The sequence below is a fragment of the Heterodontus francisci genome, chromosome 39, assembly GCF_036365525.1.
Source record: "Heterodontus francisci isolate sHetFra1 chromosome 39, sHetFra1.hap1, whole genome shotgun sequence".
Lineage (NCBI taxonomy): Eukaryota > Metazoa > Chordata > Chondrichthyes > Heterodontiformes > Heterodontidae > Heterodontus > Heterodontus francisci.
The window spans coordinates 31,106,753-31,125,253 of record NC_090409.1 but is presented as its reverse complement, the minus strand read 5'-3'; the positions used below and the strand labels follow the sequence as shown (position 1 = coordinate 31,125,253).

Genomic DNA, 18,501 nt, shown 5'->3' with positions numbered 1-18,501 from the left:
TCCCCCTTGTTCCGGACTCTCGCCCACCAGAGGGAATCGATGCTATTGGACTCCTTTAATCATCTTCAACACCGCGATTAGATGACCCCTAAATCTTCTAACCTCGAGGGAATACAAGCCTAGTTTGTCCATGTGAATGAACTCCATTAACTGCAGCGTGACAGAGAGAGCCCCCCCCCCCCTACTCACGTTGTCCCCTGCAGGGTTATCTTCCGTGGCAGCTTGGATGCCATAGGCCAGGAAGCAGAGGATCGCTCCGATCCACAGCAGGATTGAGAAGCCCCCGAACAGCTGGCGGCAGAATTTGATCCACTCCGGGGTGGTAGGAGGAGGGGTCAGGGCATTGGGGCCGTCCCGTGCCAGGAACTCGGCCGCCTTGGCGTGGGTGAGACCCTGCAGGGAGGAAGAGACGACACGGTCAAGGCGAGGTCAAGAGGGTGCAGGCAGGGCGATGGAGAGCCCGAGGAAAAGAGAGAGAGAGAGAGACGGGGAGAGGGAGAGGGAGGGCTGGAAAACAGGGATCGGATCGATGGGACTCGCGGTCAGCCAGAGGAATTCCACAGGGATGGATGGAGTGCTGGATAGGTCAATAACAGGGAATGGTGGGATGGAGGGAATGGTGGGATGGAGGGACGGTTGGACAGAGGGACGGTTGGACAGAGGGACGGTTGGACGGAGGGACGGTTGGACGGAGGGACGGTTGGACGGAGAGACGGTTGGACGGAGAGACGGTTGGACGGAGAGACGGTTGGATGGAGAGATGGTTGGACGGAGGGACGGTTGGATGGAGAAATGGTTGGACGGAGAGACGGTTGGACGGAGGGACGGTTGGAAGGAGGGACGGTTGGATGGAGAGATGGTTGGACAGAGGGACGGTTGGATGGAGAGATGGTTGGATGGAGGGACGGAGGGACGGTTGGATGGACAGATGGTTGGACGGAGAGACGGTTGGACGGAGGGACGGTTGGACGGAGGGACGGTTGGAAGGAGGGATGGTTGGACGGAGGGATGGAGGGATGGTTGGATGGAGGGATGGTTGGACGGAGGAATGGTTGGACGGAGGGATGGTTGGACAGAGGGATGGTTGGACAGAGGGACAGTTGGACCGAGGGACGGTTGGACGGAGGGACGGTCGGACGGAGGGATGGTCGGACGGAGGGATGGTCGGACGGAGGGACGGTTGGAAGGAGGGACGGTTGGACGGAGGAATGGTTGGACGGAGGGATGGTTGGACAGAGGGACGGTTGGACCGAGGGACGGTCGGACGGAGGGATGGTCGGACGGAGGGATGGTCGGACGGAGGGATGGTTGGACGGAGGGATGGTTGGACGGAGGGATGGTTGGACGGAGAGACGGTTGGACGGAGGTACGGTTGGAAGGAGGGACGGTTGGATGGAGAGATGGTTGGACAGAGGGACGGTTGGATGGAGAGATGGTTGGATGGAGGGACGGAGGGACGGTTTGATGGAGAGATGGTTGGACGGAGAGACGGTTGGACGGAGGGACGGTGGACGGAGGGACGGTTGGAAGGAGGGACGGTTGGATGGAGAGATGGTTGGACGGAGAGACGGTTGGACGGAGGGGCGGTTGGAAGGAGGGATGGTTGGACGGAGGGATGGTTGGACGGAGAGACGGTTGGACGGAGGGGCGGTTGGAAGGAGGGACGGTTGGATGGAGAGATGGTTGGACAGAGGGACGGTTGGATGGAGAGATGGTTGGATGGAGGGACGGAGGGACGGTTGGATGGAGAGATGGTTGGACGGAGAGACGGTTGGACGGAGGGACGGTTGGACGGAGGGAAGGTTGGAAGGAGGGATGGTTGGACGGAGGGATGGTCGGACGGAGGGATGGTCGGACGGAGGGATGGTCGGACGGAGGGATGGTTGGACGGAGGGATGGTTGGACGGAGAGACGGTTGGACGGAGGGATGGTTGGAAGGAGGGACGGTTGGATGGAGAGATGGTTGGACAGAGGGACGGTTGGATGGAGGGACGGAGGGACGGTTGGATGGAGCGGAGAGACGGTTGGACGGAGGGACGGTGGACGGAGGGACGGTTGGAAGGAGGGACGGTTGGATGGAGAGATGGTTGGACGGAGAGACGGTTGGACGGAGGGGCGGTTGGAAGGAGGGACGGTTGGATGGAGAGATGGTTGGACAGAGGGACGGTTGGATGGAGAGATGGTTGGATGGAGGGACGGAGGGACGGTTGGATGGAGAGATGGTTGGACGGAGAGACGGTTGGACGGAGGGACGGTTGGACGGAGGGACGGTTGCAAGGAGGGATGGTTGGACGGAGGGATGGAGGGATGGTTGGATGGAGGGATGGTTGGACGGAGGAATGGTTGGACGGAGGAATGGTTGGACGGAGGGATGGTTGGACAGAGGGACGGTTGGACCGAGGGACGGTTGGCCGGAGGGATGGTCGGACGGAGGGATGGTCGGACGGAGGGATGGTTGGACGGAGGGATGGTTGGACGGAGAGACGGTTGGACGGAGGGACGGTTGGAAGGAGGGACGGTTGGATGGAGAGATGGTTGGACAGAGGGACGGTTGGATGGAGAGATGGTTGGATGGAGGGACGGAGGGACGGTTGGATGGAGAGATGGTTGGACGGAGAGACGGTTGGACGGAGGGACGGTGGACGGAGGGACGGTTGGAAGGAGGGACGGTTGGAAGGAGGGATGGTTGGACGGAGGGATGGAGGGATGGTTGGACGGAGGGACGGTTGGACGGAGGGACGGTCGGACGGAGGGACGGTCGGACGGAGGGACGGTCGGACGGAGGGATGGTCGGACGGAGGGACGGTCGGACGGAGGGACGGTCGGACGGAGGGATGGTCGGACGGAGGGATGGTCGGACGGAGGGATGGTTGGACGGAGAGACGGTTGGACGGAGGGACGGTCGGACGGAGGGATGGTCGGACGGAGGGATGGTCGGACGGAGGGATGGTTGGACGGAGAGACGGTTGGACGGAGGGACGGTTGGAAGGAGGGACGGTTGGATGGAGAGATGGTTGGACAGAGGGACGGTTGGATGGAGAGATGGTTGGATGGAGGGACGGAGGGACGGTTGGATGGAGAGATGGTTGGACGGAGAGACGGTTGGACGGAGGGACGGTGGACGGAGGGACGGTTGGAAGGAGGGACGGTTGGAAGGAGGGATGGTTGGACGGAGGGATGGTTGGATGGAGGGATGGTTGGATGGAGGGATGGTTGGACGGAGGGACGGTCGGACGGAGGGATGGTTGGACAGAGGGACGGTTGGACCGAGGGATGGTTGGATGGAGGGATGTTTGGACAGAGGGAAGGTTGGATAGAGGGATGGTCGGACGGAGGGACGGTTGGACGGAGGGACGGTTGGACGGAGGGATGGTTGGACGGAGGGATGGTTGGATAGAGGGATGGTTGGATGGAGGGATGTTTGGACAGAGGGACGGTTGGACCGAGGGATGGTTGGATGGAGGGATGTTTGGACAGAGGGAAGGTTGGATAGAGGGATGGTCGGACGGAGGGAACAGTTAGATGGTGGGATGGTTGGACAGAGGGATGGTTGGACGGAGGGAACAGTTAGATGGTGGGATGGTTGGACAGAGGGATGGTTGGACGGAGGGATGGTTGGACGGAGGGACGGTTGGACGGAGGGACGGTTGGACGGAGGGAACAGTTAGATGGTGGGATGGTTGGACAGAGGGACTGTTGGACGGAGGGACGGTTGGACGGAGGGAACAGTTAGATGGTGGGATGGTTGGACAGAGGGATGGTTGGACGGAGGGATGGTTGGACGGAGGGAACAGTTAGATGGTGGGATGGTTGGACAGAGGGATGGTTGGACAGAGGGATGGTTGGACAGAGGGATGGTTGGACGGAGAGACGGTTGGACGGAGGGAAAAGTTAGATGGTGGGATGGTTGGACAGAGGGATGGTTGGACAGAGGGATGGTTGGACAGAGGGACGGTTGGACAGAGGGAACAGTTAGATGGTGGGATGGTTGGACAGAGGGATGGTTGGACAGAGGGATGGTTGGACAGAGGGACGGTTGGACAGAGGGAACAGTTAGATGGTGGGATGGTTGGACAGAGGGATGGTTGGACGGAGGGAACAGTTAGATGGTGGGATGGTTGGACAGAGGGATGGTTGGACAGAGGGATGGTTGGACGGAGAGACGGTTGGACGGAGGGAACAGTTAGATGGTGGGATGGTTGGACAGAGGGATGGTTGGACAGAGGGATGGTTGGACGGAGAGACGGTTAGACGGAGAGAACAGTTAGATGGTGGGATGGTTGGACAGAGGCACGGTTGGACAGAGGGATGGTTGGACGGAGGGACGGTTGGACAGAGGGACGGTTGGACAGAGGCATGGTTGGACGGAGGGAACAGTTAGATGGTGGGATGGTTGGACGGAGGGACCGTGGGACGGTTGGACAGAGGGACGGTTGGACGGAGGGAACAGTTAGATGGTGGGATGGTTGGACAGAGGGACGGTTGGACGGAGGGAACAGTTAGATGGTGGGATGGTTGGACAGAGGGACGGTTGGACGGAGGGAACAGTTAGATGGTGGGATGGTTGGACGGAGGGACGGTTGGACGGAGGGAACAGTTAGATGGTGGGATGGTTGGACGGAGGGACGGTTGGACGGAGGGAACAGTTAGATGGTGGGATGGTTGGACGGAGGGACGGTTGGACGGAGGGAACAGTTAGATGGTGGGATGGTTGGACAGAGGGACGGTTGGACGGAGGGAACAGTTAGATGGTGGGATGGTTGGACGGAGGGACGGTTGGACAGAGGGACGGTTGGACGGAGGGACGGTTGGACGGAGGGACGGTTGGACAGAGGGACGGTTGGACGGAGGGAACAGTTAGATGGTGGGATGGTTGGACAGAGGGGCGGTTGGACAGAGGGATGGTTGGACAGAGGGACGGTTGGACGGAGGGACGGTTGGACGGAGGGAACAGTTAGATGGTGGGATGGTTGGACAGAGGGATGGTTGGACGGAGGGACGGTTGGACGGAGGGACGGTTGGACAGAGGGACGGTTGGACGGAGGGAACAGTTAGATGGTGGGATGGTTGGACAGAGGGGCGGTTGGACAGAGGGATGGTTGGACAGAGGGACGGTTGGACGGAGGGACGGTTGGACGGAGGGAACAGTTAGATGGTGGGATGGTTGGACAGAGGGATGGTTGGACGGAGGGAACAGTTAGATGGTGGGATGGTTGGACAGAGGGACGGTTGGACGGAGGGAACAGTTAGATGGTGGGATGGTTGGACAGAGGGACGGTTGGACAGAGGGAAAAGTTAGATGGTGGGATGGTTGGACAGAGGGATGGTTGGACGGAGGGATCAGTTAGATGGTGGGACGGTTGGACAGAGGGACGGTTGGACGGAGGGAACAGTTAGATGGTGGGATGGTCTGTCCGAAGGGCGGTTGGACAGAGGGGCGGTTGGACAGAGGGGTGGTTGGACGGAGGGACGGTTGGACGGAGGGACGGTTGGACGGAGGGAACAGTTAGATGGTGGGATGGTTGGACAGAGGGATGGTTGGACGGAGGGATCAGTTAGATGGTGGGACGGTTGGACAGAGGGACGGTTGGACGGAGGGAACAGTTAGATGGTGGGATGGTTGGACAGAGGGATGGTTGGACAGAGGGATGGTTGGACGGAGGGACGGTTGGACGGAGGGAACAGTTAGATGGTGGGATGGTTGGACAGAGGGACGGTTGGACGGAGGGACGGTTGGACGGAGGGAACAGTTAGATGGTGGGATGGTTGGACAGAGGGATGGTTGGACGGAGGGAACAGTTAGATGGTGGGATGGTTGGACAGAGGGACGGTTGGACGGAGGGATGGTTGGACAGAGGGACAGTTGGACGGAGGGACGGTTGGACGGAGGGAACAGTTAGATGGTGGGATGGTTGGACAGAGGGATGGTTGGACGGAGGGACGGTTGGACGGAGGGAACTGTTAGATGGTGGGATGGTTGGACAGAGGGACGGTTGGACGGAGGGACGGAGGGACGGTTAGACGGAGGGAACAGTTAGATGGTGGGATGGTTGGACAGAGGGATGGTTGGACAGAGGGAACAGTTAGATGGTGGGATGGTTGGACGGAGGGACGGTTGGATGGAGGGAACAGTTAGATGGTGGGATGGTTGGACGGAGGGACGGTTGGACGGAGGGAACAGTTAGATGGTGGGATGGTTGGACGGAGGGACGGTTGGACGGAGGGAACAGTTAGATGGTGGGATGGTTGGACGGAGGGACGGTTGGACGGAGGGAACAGTTAGATGGTGGGATGGTTGGACAGAGGGACGGTTGGACGGAGGGAACAGTTAGATGGTGGGATGGTTGGACGGAGGGACGGTTGGACAGAGGGACGGTTGGACGGAGGGACGGTTGGACGGAGGGACGGTTGGACAGAGGGACGGTTGGACAGAGGGAACAGTTAGATGGTGGGATGGTTGGACAGAGGGGCGGTTGGACAGAGGGATGGTTGGACAGAGGGACGGTTGGACGGAGGGACGGTTGGACGGAGGGAACAGTTAGATGGTGGGATGGTTGGACAGAGGGATGGTTGGACGGAGGGAACAGTTAGATGGTGGGATGGTTGGACAGAGGGACGGTTGGACGGAGGGAACAGTTCGATGGTGGGATGGTTGGACAGAGGGATGGTTGGACGGAGGGAACAGTTAGATGGTGGGATGGTTGGACAGAGGGACGGTTGGACGGAGGGAACAGTTAGATGGTGGGATGGTTGGACAGAGGGACGGTTGGACAGAGGGAAAAGTTAGATGGTGGGATGGTTGGACAGAGGGATGGTTGGACGGAGGGAACAGTTAGATGGTGGGATGGTTGGACAGAGGGGCGGTTGGACAGAGGGGCGGTTGGACAGAGGGATGGTTGGACGGAGGGACGGTTGGACGGAGGGACGGTTGGACGGAGGGAACAGTTAGATGGTGGGATGGTTGGACAGAGGGATGGTTGGACGGAGGGATCAGTTAGATGGTGGGACGGTTGGACAGAGGGACGGTTGGACGGAGGGAACAGTTAGATGGTGGGATGGTTGGACAGTGGGATGGTTGGAGGGAGGGACGGTTGGACGGAGGGAACAGTTAGATGGTGGGATGGTTGGACAGAGGGACGGTTGGACGGAGGGACGGTTGGACGGAGGGAACAGTTAGATGGTGGGATGGTTGGACAGAGGGATGGTTGGACGGAGGGAACAGTTAGATGGTGGGATGGTTGGACAGAGGGACGGTTGGACGGAGGGATGGTTGGACAGAGGGACAGTTGGACGGAGGGACGGTTGGACGGAGGGAACAGTTAGATGGTGGGATGGTTGGACAGAGGGATGGTTGGACGGAGGGACGGTTGGACGGAGGGAACTGTTAGATGGTGGGATGGTTGGACAGAGGGACGGTTGGACGGAGGGACGGTTAGACGGAGGGAACAGTTAGATGGTGGGATGGTTGGACAGAGGGATGGTTGGACAGAGGGAACAGTTAGATGGTGGGATGGTTGGACGGAGGGACGGTTGGACGGAGGGACGGTTAGACGGAGGGAACAGTTAGATGGTGGGATGGTTGGACAGAGGGATGGTTGGACAGAGGGAACAGTTAGATGGTGGGATGGTTGGACGGAGGGACGGTTGGACGGAGGGAACAGTTAGACGGTTGGACGGAGGGACGGTTGGACGGAGGGACGGTTGGACGGAGGGAACTGTTAGATGGTGGGATGGTTGGACAGAGGGACGGTTGGACGGAGGGACGGTTAGACGGAGGGAACAGTTAGATGGTGGGATGGTTGGACAGAGGGATGGTTGGACAGAGGGAACAGTTAGATGGTGGGATGGTTGGACGGACGGACGGTTGGACGGAGGGAACAGTTAGACGGTTGGACGGAGGGACGGTTGGACGGAGGGACGGTTGGATGGGTCAGTAGATGGGACAGTCAATGGGATGTTTTGGTAATGCGGTTAAAAATGGAGTCTCTCACTGACCTGCACACAGTCAGCATTGTGCTTCCTGCAAACCTCTTCCACGGACATTTTGTGCTCAGTCTGTAGGGAGACAGAAAGAGGTGAGAAAAACAGTATCAGGTCATTACAAACTGGATGTAGCGGAGTCGGCAGGTGAACGAAGCCTCTGGGCAGAGCTGTGTCACGCCAGCGAAAGCAATCGAGTTCCAAGCTGCCCAATACTTTAACCCGGCCCACTCCTGGAGCAAAGTGGTGAGATCAAAGGCCCTTGTGATTCCGAATTGTTTCCATAACCTCAGGGGTTGTTCTGCCTGTCAGCTAGTGCCATGTCCGGAGATGTTTGACTATTGTGTCAAGGTTAACCTGGCTATGATTTATATTAAAATGTTACCGTTCGGGCAGATATCCCTCTGCCAACGAATGTGGGCAAGATGTGTATTAAAACCACCTGGGCCAGCGTGTGGAATTCTACCACTCTGCACATCAGCCAATGGGAGTCCTTCCAAAGCCTCTCCATTTTTGAAAGGGTCAGAGGTCGGGAGTCTCCAGCCAGGAGGCGCAGTGCCCAATTGATGGGCAGCTTCGCTGGCTAATCCCCGTCCACGGATGGGAGTCAGACTCCAAGCCCTCAGCTTCCTGTCTAATCAACGCCCATGTCTTGGGAGAGCTCGGCTGAGAGACAGAGGTAGGCCTCAGCACGTCCATCTTCAGCGTAGAGTTGGCCATCCAACTTTCAAGACTGAGATTGGTCATTTCTTGATAGTTAAGTGGTTAGCACCGCAGCCTCACAGCTCCAGTGACCCCGGTTCAATTCTGGGTACTGCCTGTGTGGAGTTTGCAAGTTCTCCCTGTGTCTGCGTGGGTTTCCTCCGGGTGCTCCGGTTTCCTCCCACAGCCAAAGACTTGCAGGTTGATAGGTAAATTGGCCATTATAAATTGTCCCTAGTATAGGTAGGTGGTAGGGGAATACAGGGACAGGTGGGGATGCGGTAGGAATATGGGATTAGGGTAGGATTAGTATAAATGGGTGGTTGATGGTCGGCACAGACTCGGTGGGCCGAAGGGCCTGTTTCAGTGCTGTATCTCTAAAAAAAAAGAGTATTAAGGAATATGGAACAAAGGTGGGTAAACGGAGTTTAGAATACAGATCAGCCATGATCTGAATGAGTGGGGCCAACAAACTCGAGGTGGGGCTGAATGGGCCTCCTCCTGTTCCTGTGTAACAGGCTCGAGGGGCTGAATGGACCTCCTCCTGTTCCTGTGTAACAGGCTCGAGAGGGGCTGAATGGGCCTCCTTCTGTTCCTGAGTAACAGGCTCGAGGGGGCTGAATGGCCTCCTCCTGTTCCTGTGTAACAGGCTCAAGGGGCTGAATGGGCCTCCTCCTGTTCCTGTGTAACAGGCTCGAGGGGGCTGAATGGGCCTCCTCCTGTTCCTGTGTAACAGGCTCGAGAGGGGCTGAATGGGCCTCCTTCTGTTCCTGTGTAACAGGCTCGAGAGGGGCTGAATGGGCCTCCTTCTGTTCCTGTGTAACAGGCTCGAGAGGGGCTGAATGGGCCTCCTTCTGTTCCTGAGTAACAGGCTCGAGAGGGGCTGAATGGGCCTCCTTCTGTTCCTGAGTAACAGGCTCGAGAGGGGCTGAATGGGCCTCCTCCTGTTCCTGTGCATAAACAGCTACTGGGTGTTAGGGGCCAGCTCCTGATCATAAGGGACGAGGGGTCAATGTAAGGAAGGGGACATTTGTTGGTGAAGATCTCGAGCGTAAATCTGAAATTTACAACACCTATCATTCCTTTTTAAAAATTATTTCTCAGCCTCACTGGCCAGGCCACCATTCATTGCCCATCCCTAATTGCCCTTGAGAAGGCGGTGGTGAGCTGCCTTCTTGAACCGCTGCAGTCCATGTGGAGTGGGTACACCCACAGTGCTGTTAGGAAGGGAGTTCCAGGATTTTGACCCAGCGCCAGTGAAGGAACGGCCGATATAGTTCCAAGTCAGGATGGTGTGTGACTTGGAGGGGAACTTGCAGGTGGTGGTGTTCCCATGCATCTGCTGCCCTTGTCCTTCTAGTTGGTAGAGGTCGCAGGTTTTGGAAGGTGCTGTCTAAGGAGCCTTGGTGAGTTGCTGCAGTGCATCTTGTAGATGGTACACACTGCTGCTACTGTGCGTCGGTGGTGGAGGGAGTGAATGTTTGAGGATGGGGTGTCAATCAAGCGGGCTGCTTTGTCCTGGATGGTGTCGAGCTTCTTGAGTGTTGTTGGAGCTGCACCCATCCAGGCAAGTGGAGAGTATTCCATCACACTCCTGATTTGTGCCTTGTAGATGGTGGATAGGGTTTGGGGGAGTCAGGAGGTGAGTTACTCGCCGCAGGATTCCAACCTGCTTTGATTAGGTGGCATGGGGCGGGATTCGGGAAGGGGCACGGAGAGAGTGTGGGAGTCTCCAATCATTCTATCCTCACAGCTACACAGAGGGGCAGGCCTGGGATCACAATCCACTCAATGAATAAACAATGAGCATGCTTATTGCCTGTGGGGAGATGAAATGCCAGGAAGCAGTCCGGAAGGCAGCAGATGTTTGGTGCAATGTTAATGAGGCCATGAGGGAAATCAGGAGTGTTTTCCTTGGAACTATTTCGTCAGGTTTTTGAAGTTGGCGAGGAGAGTTCACACCCAGGATCAAAGGGCTTGAAGGCTCTTGTGACTCTGTATTTCGCATCCGAGCATCCGAACCCTCTCGAAGGAAAAGGCAGAGACTGGGAAACATCTGCTCCTCTCAGCAACTCTCCTCCTTGAGCAGACGGCCCTCCGACACCAGGAACTAATCCACCTTTGGGGGAACATTGTAAGTGCCGGACTGGAATATTATGTAATTACTGGCATCGACAGTCCCCATCAAACACTCCCAGGACAGGTACAGCATGGGGGTTAGATACAGAGTAAAGCTCCCTCTACACTGTCCCCATCAAACCGTCCCAGGACAGGTACAGCACGGGGGTTAGATACAGAGTAAAGCTCCCTCTACACTGTCCCCATCAAACACTCCCAGGACAGGTACAGCACGGGGTTAGATACAGAGTAAAGCTCCCTCTACGCTGTCCCCATCAAACACTCCCAGGACAGGTACAACACGGGGGTTAGATACAGAGTAAAGCTCCCTCTACACTGTCCCATCAAACACTCCCAGGACAGGTACAGCATGGGGTTAGATACAGAGTAAAGCTCCCTCTACACTGTCCCATCAAACACTCCCAGGACAGGTACAGCACGGGGTTAGATACAGAGTAAAGCTCCCTCTACAAAAAGAAAAGGTGAGTGTATTGCACATGGGAAGGTCTCATGCGAAACATAGAGAATTCCTACAGGGAACATCATTTATACCCATGGTTTTACAGTGTTACAGTTCAACAATCTCTAAAGATTCACAACCAGCGTCATGGAGCTGTCGCGAAAATGAATCCAGTCCTCCAGTGTATTAACAGCACATTTCATTACAAAACAACACAAACTATTCTGTCCTTGCACAAGGCCTCACTTAGGTCCCGGTTTGAAAGCTGCGTGCAGGTTTGGTCACCTCACCTGCTAGGCCGTATTCAGTCCCTGGAAAAGCTGCAGACTGGGGCCACGAGACTAATTCCAGATGATAGGCTCAAAGGCCTGGTTCAGGAGAACTTACAGATGTGTAGACTTGGGTGATTTGATCAAGTTTGTGGGAGGGTCAGTACTGAGGGAGTGCTGCACTGTCGGAGGGTCAGTACTGAGGGAGTGCTGCACTGTCGGAGGGTCAGTACTGAGGGAGTGCTGCACTGTCGGAGGGTCAGTACTGAGGGAGTGCTGCACTGTCGGAGGGTCAGTACTGAGAGAGTGCTGCACTGTCAGAAGGTCAGTACTGAGGGAGTGCTGCACTGTTGGAGGGTCAGTGCTGAGGGAGTGCTGCACTGTCGGAGGGTCAGTACTGAGGGAGTGCTGTACTGTCGGAGGGTCAGTACTGAGGGAGTGCTGCACTGTCGGAGTGTCAGTACTGAGGGAGTGCTGCACTGTCGGAGGGTCAGTACTGAGAGAGTGCTGCACTGTCAGAAGGTCAGTACTGAGGGAGTGCTGCACTGTCGGAGGGTCAGTGCTGAGGGAGTGCTGCATTGTCGGAGGGTCAGTACTGAGGGAGTGCTGCACTGTCGGAGGGTCAGTACTGAGGGAGTGCTGCACTGTCAGAGTGTCAGTACTGAGGGAGTGCTGCACTGTCGGAGGGTCAGTACTGAGGGAGTGCTGCACTGTCAGAAGGTCAGTACTGAGGGAGTGCTGCACTGTCGGAGGGTCAGTGCTGAGGGAGTGCTGCATTGTCGGAGGGTCAGTACTGAGGGAGTGCTGCACTGTCGGAGGGTCAGTACTGAGGGAGTGCTGCACTGTCAGAGTGTCAGTACTGAGGGAGTGCTGCACTGTCGGAGGGTCAGTACTGAGGGAGTGCTGCACTGTCGGAGGGTCTGTACTGAGGGAGTGCTGCACTGTTTTAGGGTCAGTACGGAGGGAGTGCTGCACTGTTTTAGGGTCAGTACTGAGGGAGTGCTACACTGTCGGAGGGTCAGTACTGAAGGAGCGCTGCACTGTTTTCGGGTCAGTACTGAGGGAGTGCTACACTGTCGGAGGGTCTGTACTGAGGGAGTGCTGCACTGTCGGAGGGTCAGTACTGAGGGAGTGCTGCACTGTCGGAGGGTCAGTACTGAGGGAGTGCTGCACTGTCTGAGATAAAACCTTAAACCGAGGGACGTCTTCCCTCTCAGTTGAAATAGAAGGTCCCACAGGCACTATTGGAAGAGGAGGCAGGGAGCTCTCCCCACCCAGTGTCCTGAGACCAATAATCGTCCCTCAATCTACATCGCAGACGGAGATGATCAGGCCCTTGTCACATTGCTGTGTGTGGGATCTTGCTGTGCCCTCCTTGGCTGCAGTGTTTCCTGCATGACAACAGTGCCTACACTGTAAAGTGCTCTGGGCCGTCCTGAGGTGGTGATAGGGGATATCGAAATGCAAGTGTTTGTTTTTTCCCCCTTATCCGTCAGGGTGAATGTGATGCCCTGGACCAGCTCACCTGCAGTGGCCGGAGAGGGATTTTAATCCCTGTTTTTTTCCTCCCTCTCCCAGGAGGTTCCGTGTCTCCGGGTTGGATGGTGAGTGATGCACAGTATGTTACAACCATCTGGGACAGGCTAGCTGAATCAGTATTCCCTCTTTGTCCGTTAGTTTTACATTTTCCGTTGAACCAACCTCTTGGAGGCAGGTTTGGTGAACTTGTTGCTGTGTGCACTAGTAATGAGCTCAGTTACACCGTACGGTATCGGCTGGCTATATTTCTGTCCCTCCCCGCCTGTAGCAGTTCTCCGTTCAGGCCTGCCGAGCAGTTTTCGGCCTTTGTTGGCCACGTTTCACCCCTGCCTTTCACTCACCAGAGCCACCTCCTTCTTCAGGTCGTCCATGTCCCGTTTCGGCACCTTGCCCTTTTTTGGCGAGTGCTTGTCATCCTTGTCGCCCTGTGTGGTCGCCACACGGTAGCTGTCCGATCGTCCGTACTGCGGGAGAGAAGCACAAGGGCAGGCGGCGTTAAAGGCGGTGTCGCAAGGCACGAGCATCGCAGTCCCGGCCCCTTCATTCTCTCTGCGGCTGACAATAATCCCCTGGTTTCCCCCTCTTACCTATCGTCTAACTAACATTTATGACTTGATAACATGGCAGAGACTGTGATGTTGGTGGGGCTGTTACTTAAACCAGGCCAGTTAGAGGATAAGGAAGAAGGGACAAGGAAGGGGATTTGGGTGTGAGCGAAGTTGTACTGAATCATCTGGCTCGGTTCCAGGCCTCTGACAGATAGGTGGTCATGTCTGTTCACTGAGAAGAGAAAATATAGAAAGGCAGATAGAAGGAGCTAATGTTTGTTGGTAGCTGTGGCCGACTGGCTCGCCCTCTTGCCTCTCACACATGAGGTTGTGTGTTCAAATCCCCCTGCAGGATGTCAGTGCAAAACAAATCAACAGTGATGCTCCAGGGAGTGCTGCACTATCGAAGACACTGGCTTTTGGATGTTACTCCCAGGCCCCTTCTGCTCTCGCACGTGGACAGGTTAGGGGGGGGATGGTCTCTCCCAGTGCCCTGGACAACGTTTATCCTTCAACACAATTGAACTCAGATTCTCCAGACATTTTATCTCTCGGTTGCCTCATTTCCCCGACATTATAACAGTGACTCGACTTCAAAAAGTATTTCATGAACTGGCTTCGGAATGTCCAGAAGTCATGACGGGTGTGCTAGGAATATAAGTCCTTTCTATGTTTTCTCCCCTCCGAGCTGTCAGAAGCCTGGATCCCAGCCAGATAATACTGGACAGCCTCGCACTTTCCTCACGCCTCTCCCTTTTCCCCATAAATAGCCCAGTTTAAAGACCCAGCCTCACCAACCTTCACCAAGTTACCATGTCGTAACTGCGGGTTATGAAAGGGGAGCGAGGGAAACCAGGAGCAGTTAGTTAATTGTGGGGAAGTTATTTGAGTCCATAATTGACAGGGTGGTTGTTGGACAGGTGTTTCCCCTTGTGGGAGAGACTAGAACTAGTGGGGGGGGGGGGGGCGTCACAGTTTAAAAATAAGGGGGCGCCCATTTAAGGCGGAGATGAGGAGACTTTTTTTTTTCTCTCTCCGAGTGTTGTGAGTCTTTCGAGCTCCCTTCCCCAGAGAGCGGTGGAGGCAGGGTTATTGAATACTTTTAAGGCTGAGTGAGATAGATTCTTGATTGACAAAGGAGTCAAAAGGTTGTTGGGGGGGAAGACGGGAAAGTGGATTTGAGGCCACTTTCAGAGCGGCCGTGATCCTATTAAATGGCGGAGCAGGCTCGAAGGGCCGAGAGACCAACTCCTGCTCCTAATTCGTACGTTCGGATGCTTCAGCGATACAAGGTTCGACCATGCCTGGAACACTGGGAGCAGTTCTGGGCACCACACCTTCCGATTGACAGATTGGCCTTGGAGAGAGTGCAGTGTGGATTTACAGGAATAATACCTGGACACCAAGTGTTATGTTACGGGGAGAGATTCCACAAACTAGGATCGTATTCCCCGTAATTTAGAAGGATTTGATCGGTATTTTCACGATATTAAGGGGAACAGATAGGGGAGGTGGAGAAAAACTGTTTCTGCTGGTTGGGGAGTGGCGAACTAGGGGACACAGTCGGAAAATCAGAGGCAGACCTTTCAAGAGTGAAATTAGAAAACACTTCGACACACAAAGGGCGGTAGAATTCTGGAACTGTCATTCATCAATGGCAATTGATGCGAGATTAATTGTTCATTTTAAAGCTGAGACTGAGAGATATTTGTTAATGGAAGGGAGGAAAGGACCTGGGCCAAAGGCAAGCCTCAGATCACACGTGATCTCATCAAATGGCACAATGGATTCAGGGGGCGAAACGGCCTCGTCCTGTTCCGATGTCCCCCACCCACCCCTCAGTGATCCATCAGGTTGGGTAACCCGATTCCTAATTTACAAAACGGTCAGTCCAAAGGCAGGGTCTGGTGTCAAGGGGCTATTTAACACAGGGTCTGGTGTAAAGGGGCTATTTAACACAGGGTCTGGTGTAAAGGGGCTATTTAACACAGGGTCTGGTGTAAAGGGGCTATTTAACACAGGGTCTGGTGTAAAGGGGTTATGTAACACAGGGTCTGGTGTAAAGCGGCTATTTAACACAGGGTCTGGTGTAAAGGGGCTATTTAACACAGGGTCTGGAGTAAAGGGGCTATTGAACACAGGGTCTGGTGTAAAGGGGCTATTTAACAGAGGGTCTGGTGTAAAGGGGCTATTTAACAGAGGGTCTGGTGTAAAGGGGCTATTTAACACAGGGTCTGGTGTAAAGGGGTTCTGTAACACAGGGTCTGGTGTAAAGGGGTTCTGTAACACAGGGTCTGGTGTAAAGGGGTTATGTAACACAGGGTTGGGGTTAAAGGAACTATTTAAGAGAAGTGTTTGGTTGCTGATACTGTGCGTGATAATATTTTCAGGGGCTACCTTGAGGCCCGGTACAGGATCCATTCACTAATCAGTAACTCAACACCAGTCTGATCAGCAGTAGTTTCTTCCGGTGTCTGTTCGGTTCTGTCTCTGTCAATGTGGCCTTCTCATTATTTTTGCGAGCGAGTAGATTGAACCAGTCAATCTACTTTGTGTGCCAGTGACGTTTTCTGCATATTATTGATCTACTGAGTATTGCTTGTGCACTGAATATTATTTGTGCACTCTCGGTATCACTGAAGGGCTGAATATTATAACTTTGAAAGGGTACACGTACATGCAGGACATGTTATTTGCTTTGAGTATATCTCCTGTATGATCTTTTCCCGAGTGTGAGTCCTGCCGATGTACGTGATTTTGTCCCTGGAATGTAATTCCATTGAAATTGCATGGGACAAACTAGTCCCTGGCTTTCATGAATGGGGCTTCCTCTCACTTTTGAATCCTACTAGATCGAGGGAAAGGATAGAGGACATCTGATACTCTCGTTCCCCCAAACAGCCACCAAGGATGGAATCCGTTCCCATTCGACAGAATTCATTTGACCAAACCAGTAAGGATTCTGTCGAATATTCAGGAACCAACCCCATTCCCATTGCACAGAATCCCAAAGAATCAGGCCAGTGCACGTCCAGTGAATACCAATGGCCCAAACTGTTTCCCATTCCATGTCATCCGAATGAATCAGACCAGTACCCATTCTATATAATCACAACCGTTCCCATTCCAAGGAATGTCAAAAAGAAAACGGGTTTCCATTCGATATAATCCCAAAGTGTAAAATCAGATCCCAGTCAATAGACTCGCAATTAATCAAATCAATTACCATTCTATAGAATCCCAGAGGATCAAATATGTTACCATCCTATAGAATCCCAGTGGATCAAATATGTTATCATTCTATAGAATCCCAATGGATCAAAGCAGATACCATCCTGGACTCCCAATGGATCAAATCGGAAACTATTCTATACAATCCCAATAGACCAAACGAGGTACATTGGACAGAATCTCACTGGGTCAAATCAGTTACCATTCTATAGGATCCCAATGGATCAAAGGAGATACCATTCTATGGAATCCAATGAACCATCACAATTAACTTACTCCAGGAGCCTAATAGACAGAAGCAGTACTGATCCTGTCGAATATTACTGTACCAAACCAGTTCCCATCCTATTGAATCCTAATGGATTGACGAGGTCCCCACTTTTGGAATCCGAATGGACCAAATAAAATCAATGGGAATTGAGCAGGGTGGAATATTGTCTGCCAATTTGCATTCATCCTTTGGCCATCTGTGGAACTTTTTCGGCCGTTCCTTCACTGTCGCTGGGTCAAAATCCTGGAACTCCCTTCCAAACAGCACTGTGGGTGTACCTACCCCACATGGACTGCAGCGGTTCAAGAAGGCAGCTCACCACCACCTTCTCAAGGGCAATTAGGGATGGGCAATGAATGCTGGCCTGGCCAGTGGACGTCCACATCCCATGAATGAATATAAAAAAAAAAAATCTCGCCTGAGGACTTATTTCACTTTTTTTGTTTCCCGGTGATGGGCTAGGCTGGGATGAGTGCTCTCTTGACCCTGAAACTTCCGAACCCTTTGGGCAGGTGAGCCTCCCTGTTGGAGGCTATGACCTCACGCAGGATGAATACTTGAAGGGAAAAGAAATGACAAGGCTACAGGGAATGAGCAGGGGCAATGGGACCGAATTGGATAGTGCTTTCAAAGAGCCTGCACAGGCACAAAGGGCCAAATGGCCTCCCATCTGTGCTGTATCATTCGATGATTCTATATAGTGTTACGTAAATGAAAGTTGCTGCTATTCACAGGATGTTGGTGTCACTGGCCAGGCCAGCATTTATTGCCCATCCCTAATTGCCCTTGAGAAGGTGGTGGTGAGCTGCCTTCTTGAACCGCTGCAATCCATGTGGGGTAGGTAGACCCACAGTGCTGTTAGGGAGGGAGTTCCAGGATTTTGACCCAGTGACAGTGAAGGAACGGCGATATAGTTCCAAGTCAGGATGGTGGGAGGCTTGGAGGGGAATTTTCAGGTGGTGGTGTTCCCATGCATCTGCCGCCCTTGTCCTTCGAGGTGGTAGAGGTCGCGGGTTTGGAAGGTGCTGTCTAAGGAGCCTCGGTGCGTTGCTGCAGTGCATCTTGTAGATGGTACACACTGCTGCCACTGTGCGTCGGTGGTGGAGGGAGTGAATGTTGAAGGTGGTGGATGGGGTGCCGATCAAGCAGGCTGCTGCGCCCTGGGTGGTGGTGTGAAGAATTTGCACTGCAGCCCTTCGAGCGCTAACTCTGAGTGGGCAGCACTCTCGCCTCTGAATCAGAAGATCGGGAGTTCAAATCCCAGTAACTTGAGAACGTCATCCAGAGGGACAATCCCAGTGCTGCTATTGAGAGAGAGCCGCACTGCTGAGGTTCCATCTTTCAGATGAAACGTCAGACGGAGACTGCGTCTGCTCTCTCGGG

The 18,501-nt window shown here is 54.5% G+C and overlaps 1 protein-coding gene across 1 annotated transcript in view; it reads right to left on the bottom strand.

Moving 5' to 3' along the window:
• LOC137352703 (sodium/potassium-transporting ATPase subunit alpha-3-like) overlaps positions 1 to 18,501 on the bottom strand; it is a 163,467-nt gene that overhangs the window by 51,118 nt on the left and 93,848 nt on the right. Inside the window, 3 exon segments of the mRNA XM_068018431.1 lie at positions 190 to 393; positions 7,996 to 8,055; positions 13,410 to 13,532. Coding sequence (XP_067874532.1) covers positions 190 to 393; positions 7,996 to 8,055; positions 13,410 to 13,532 — 387 coding nt within the window.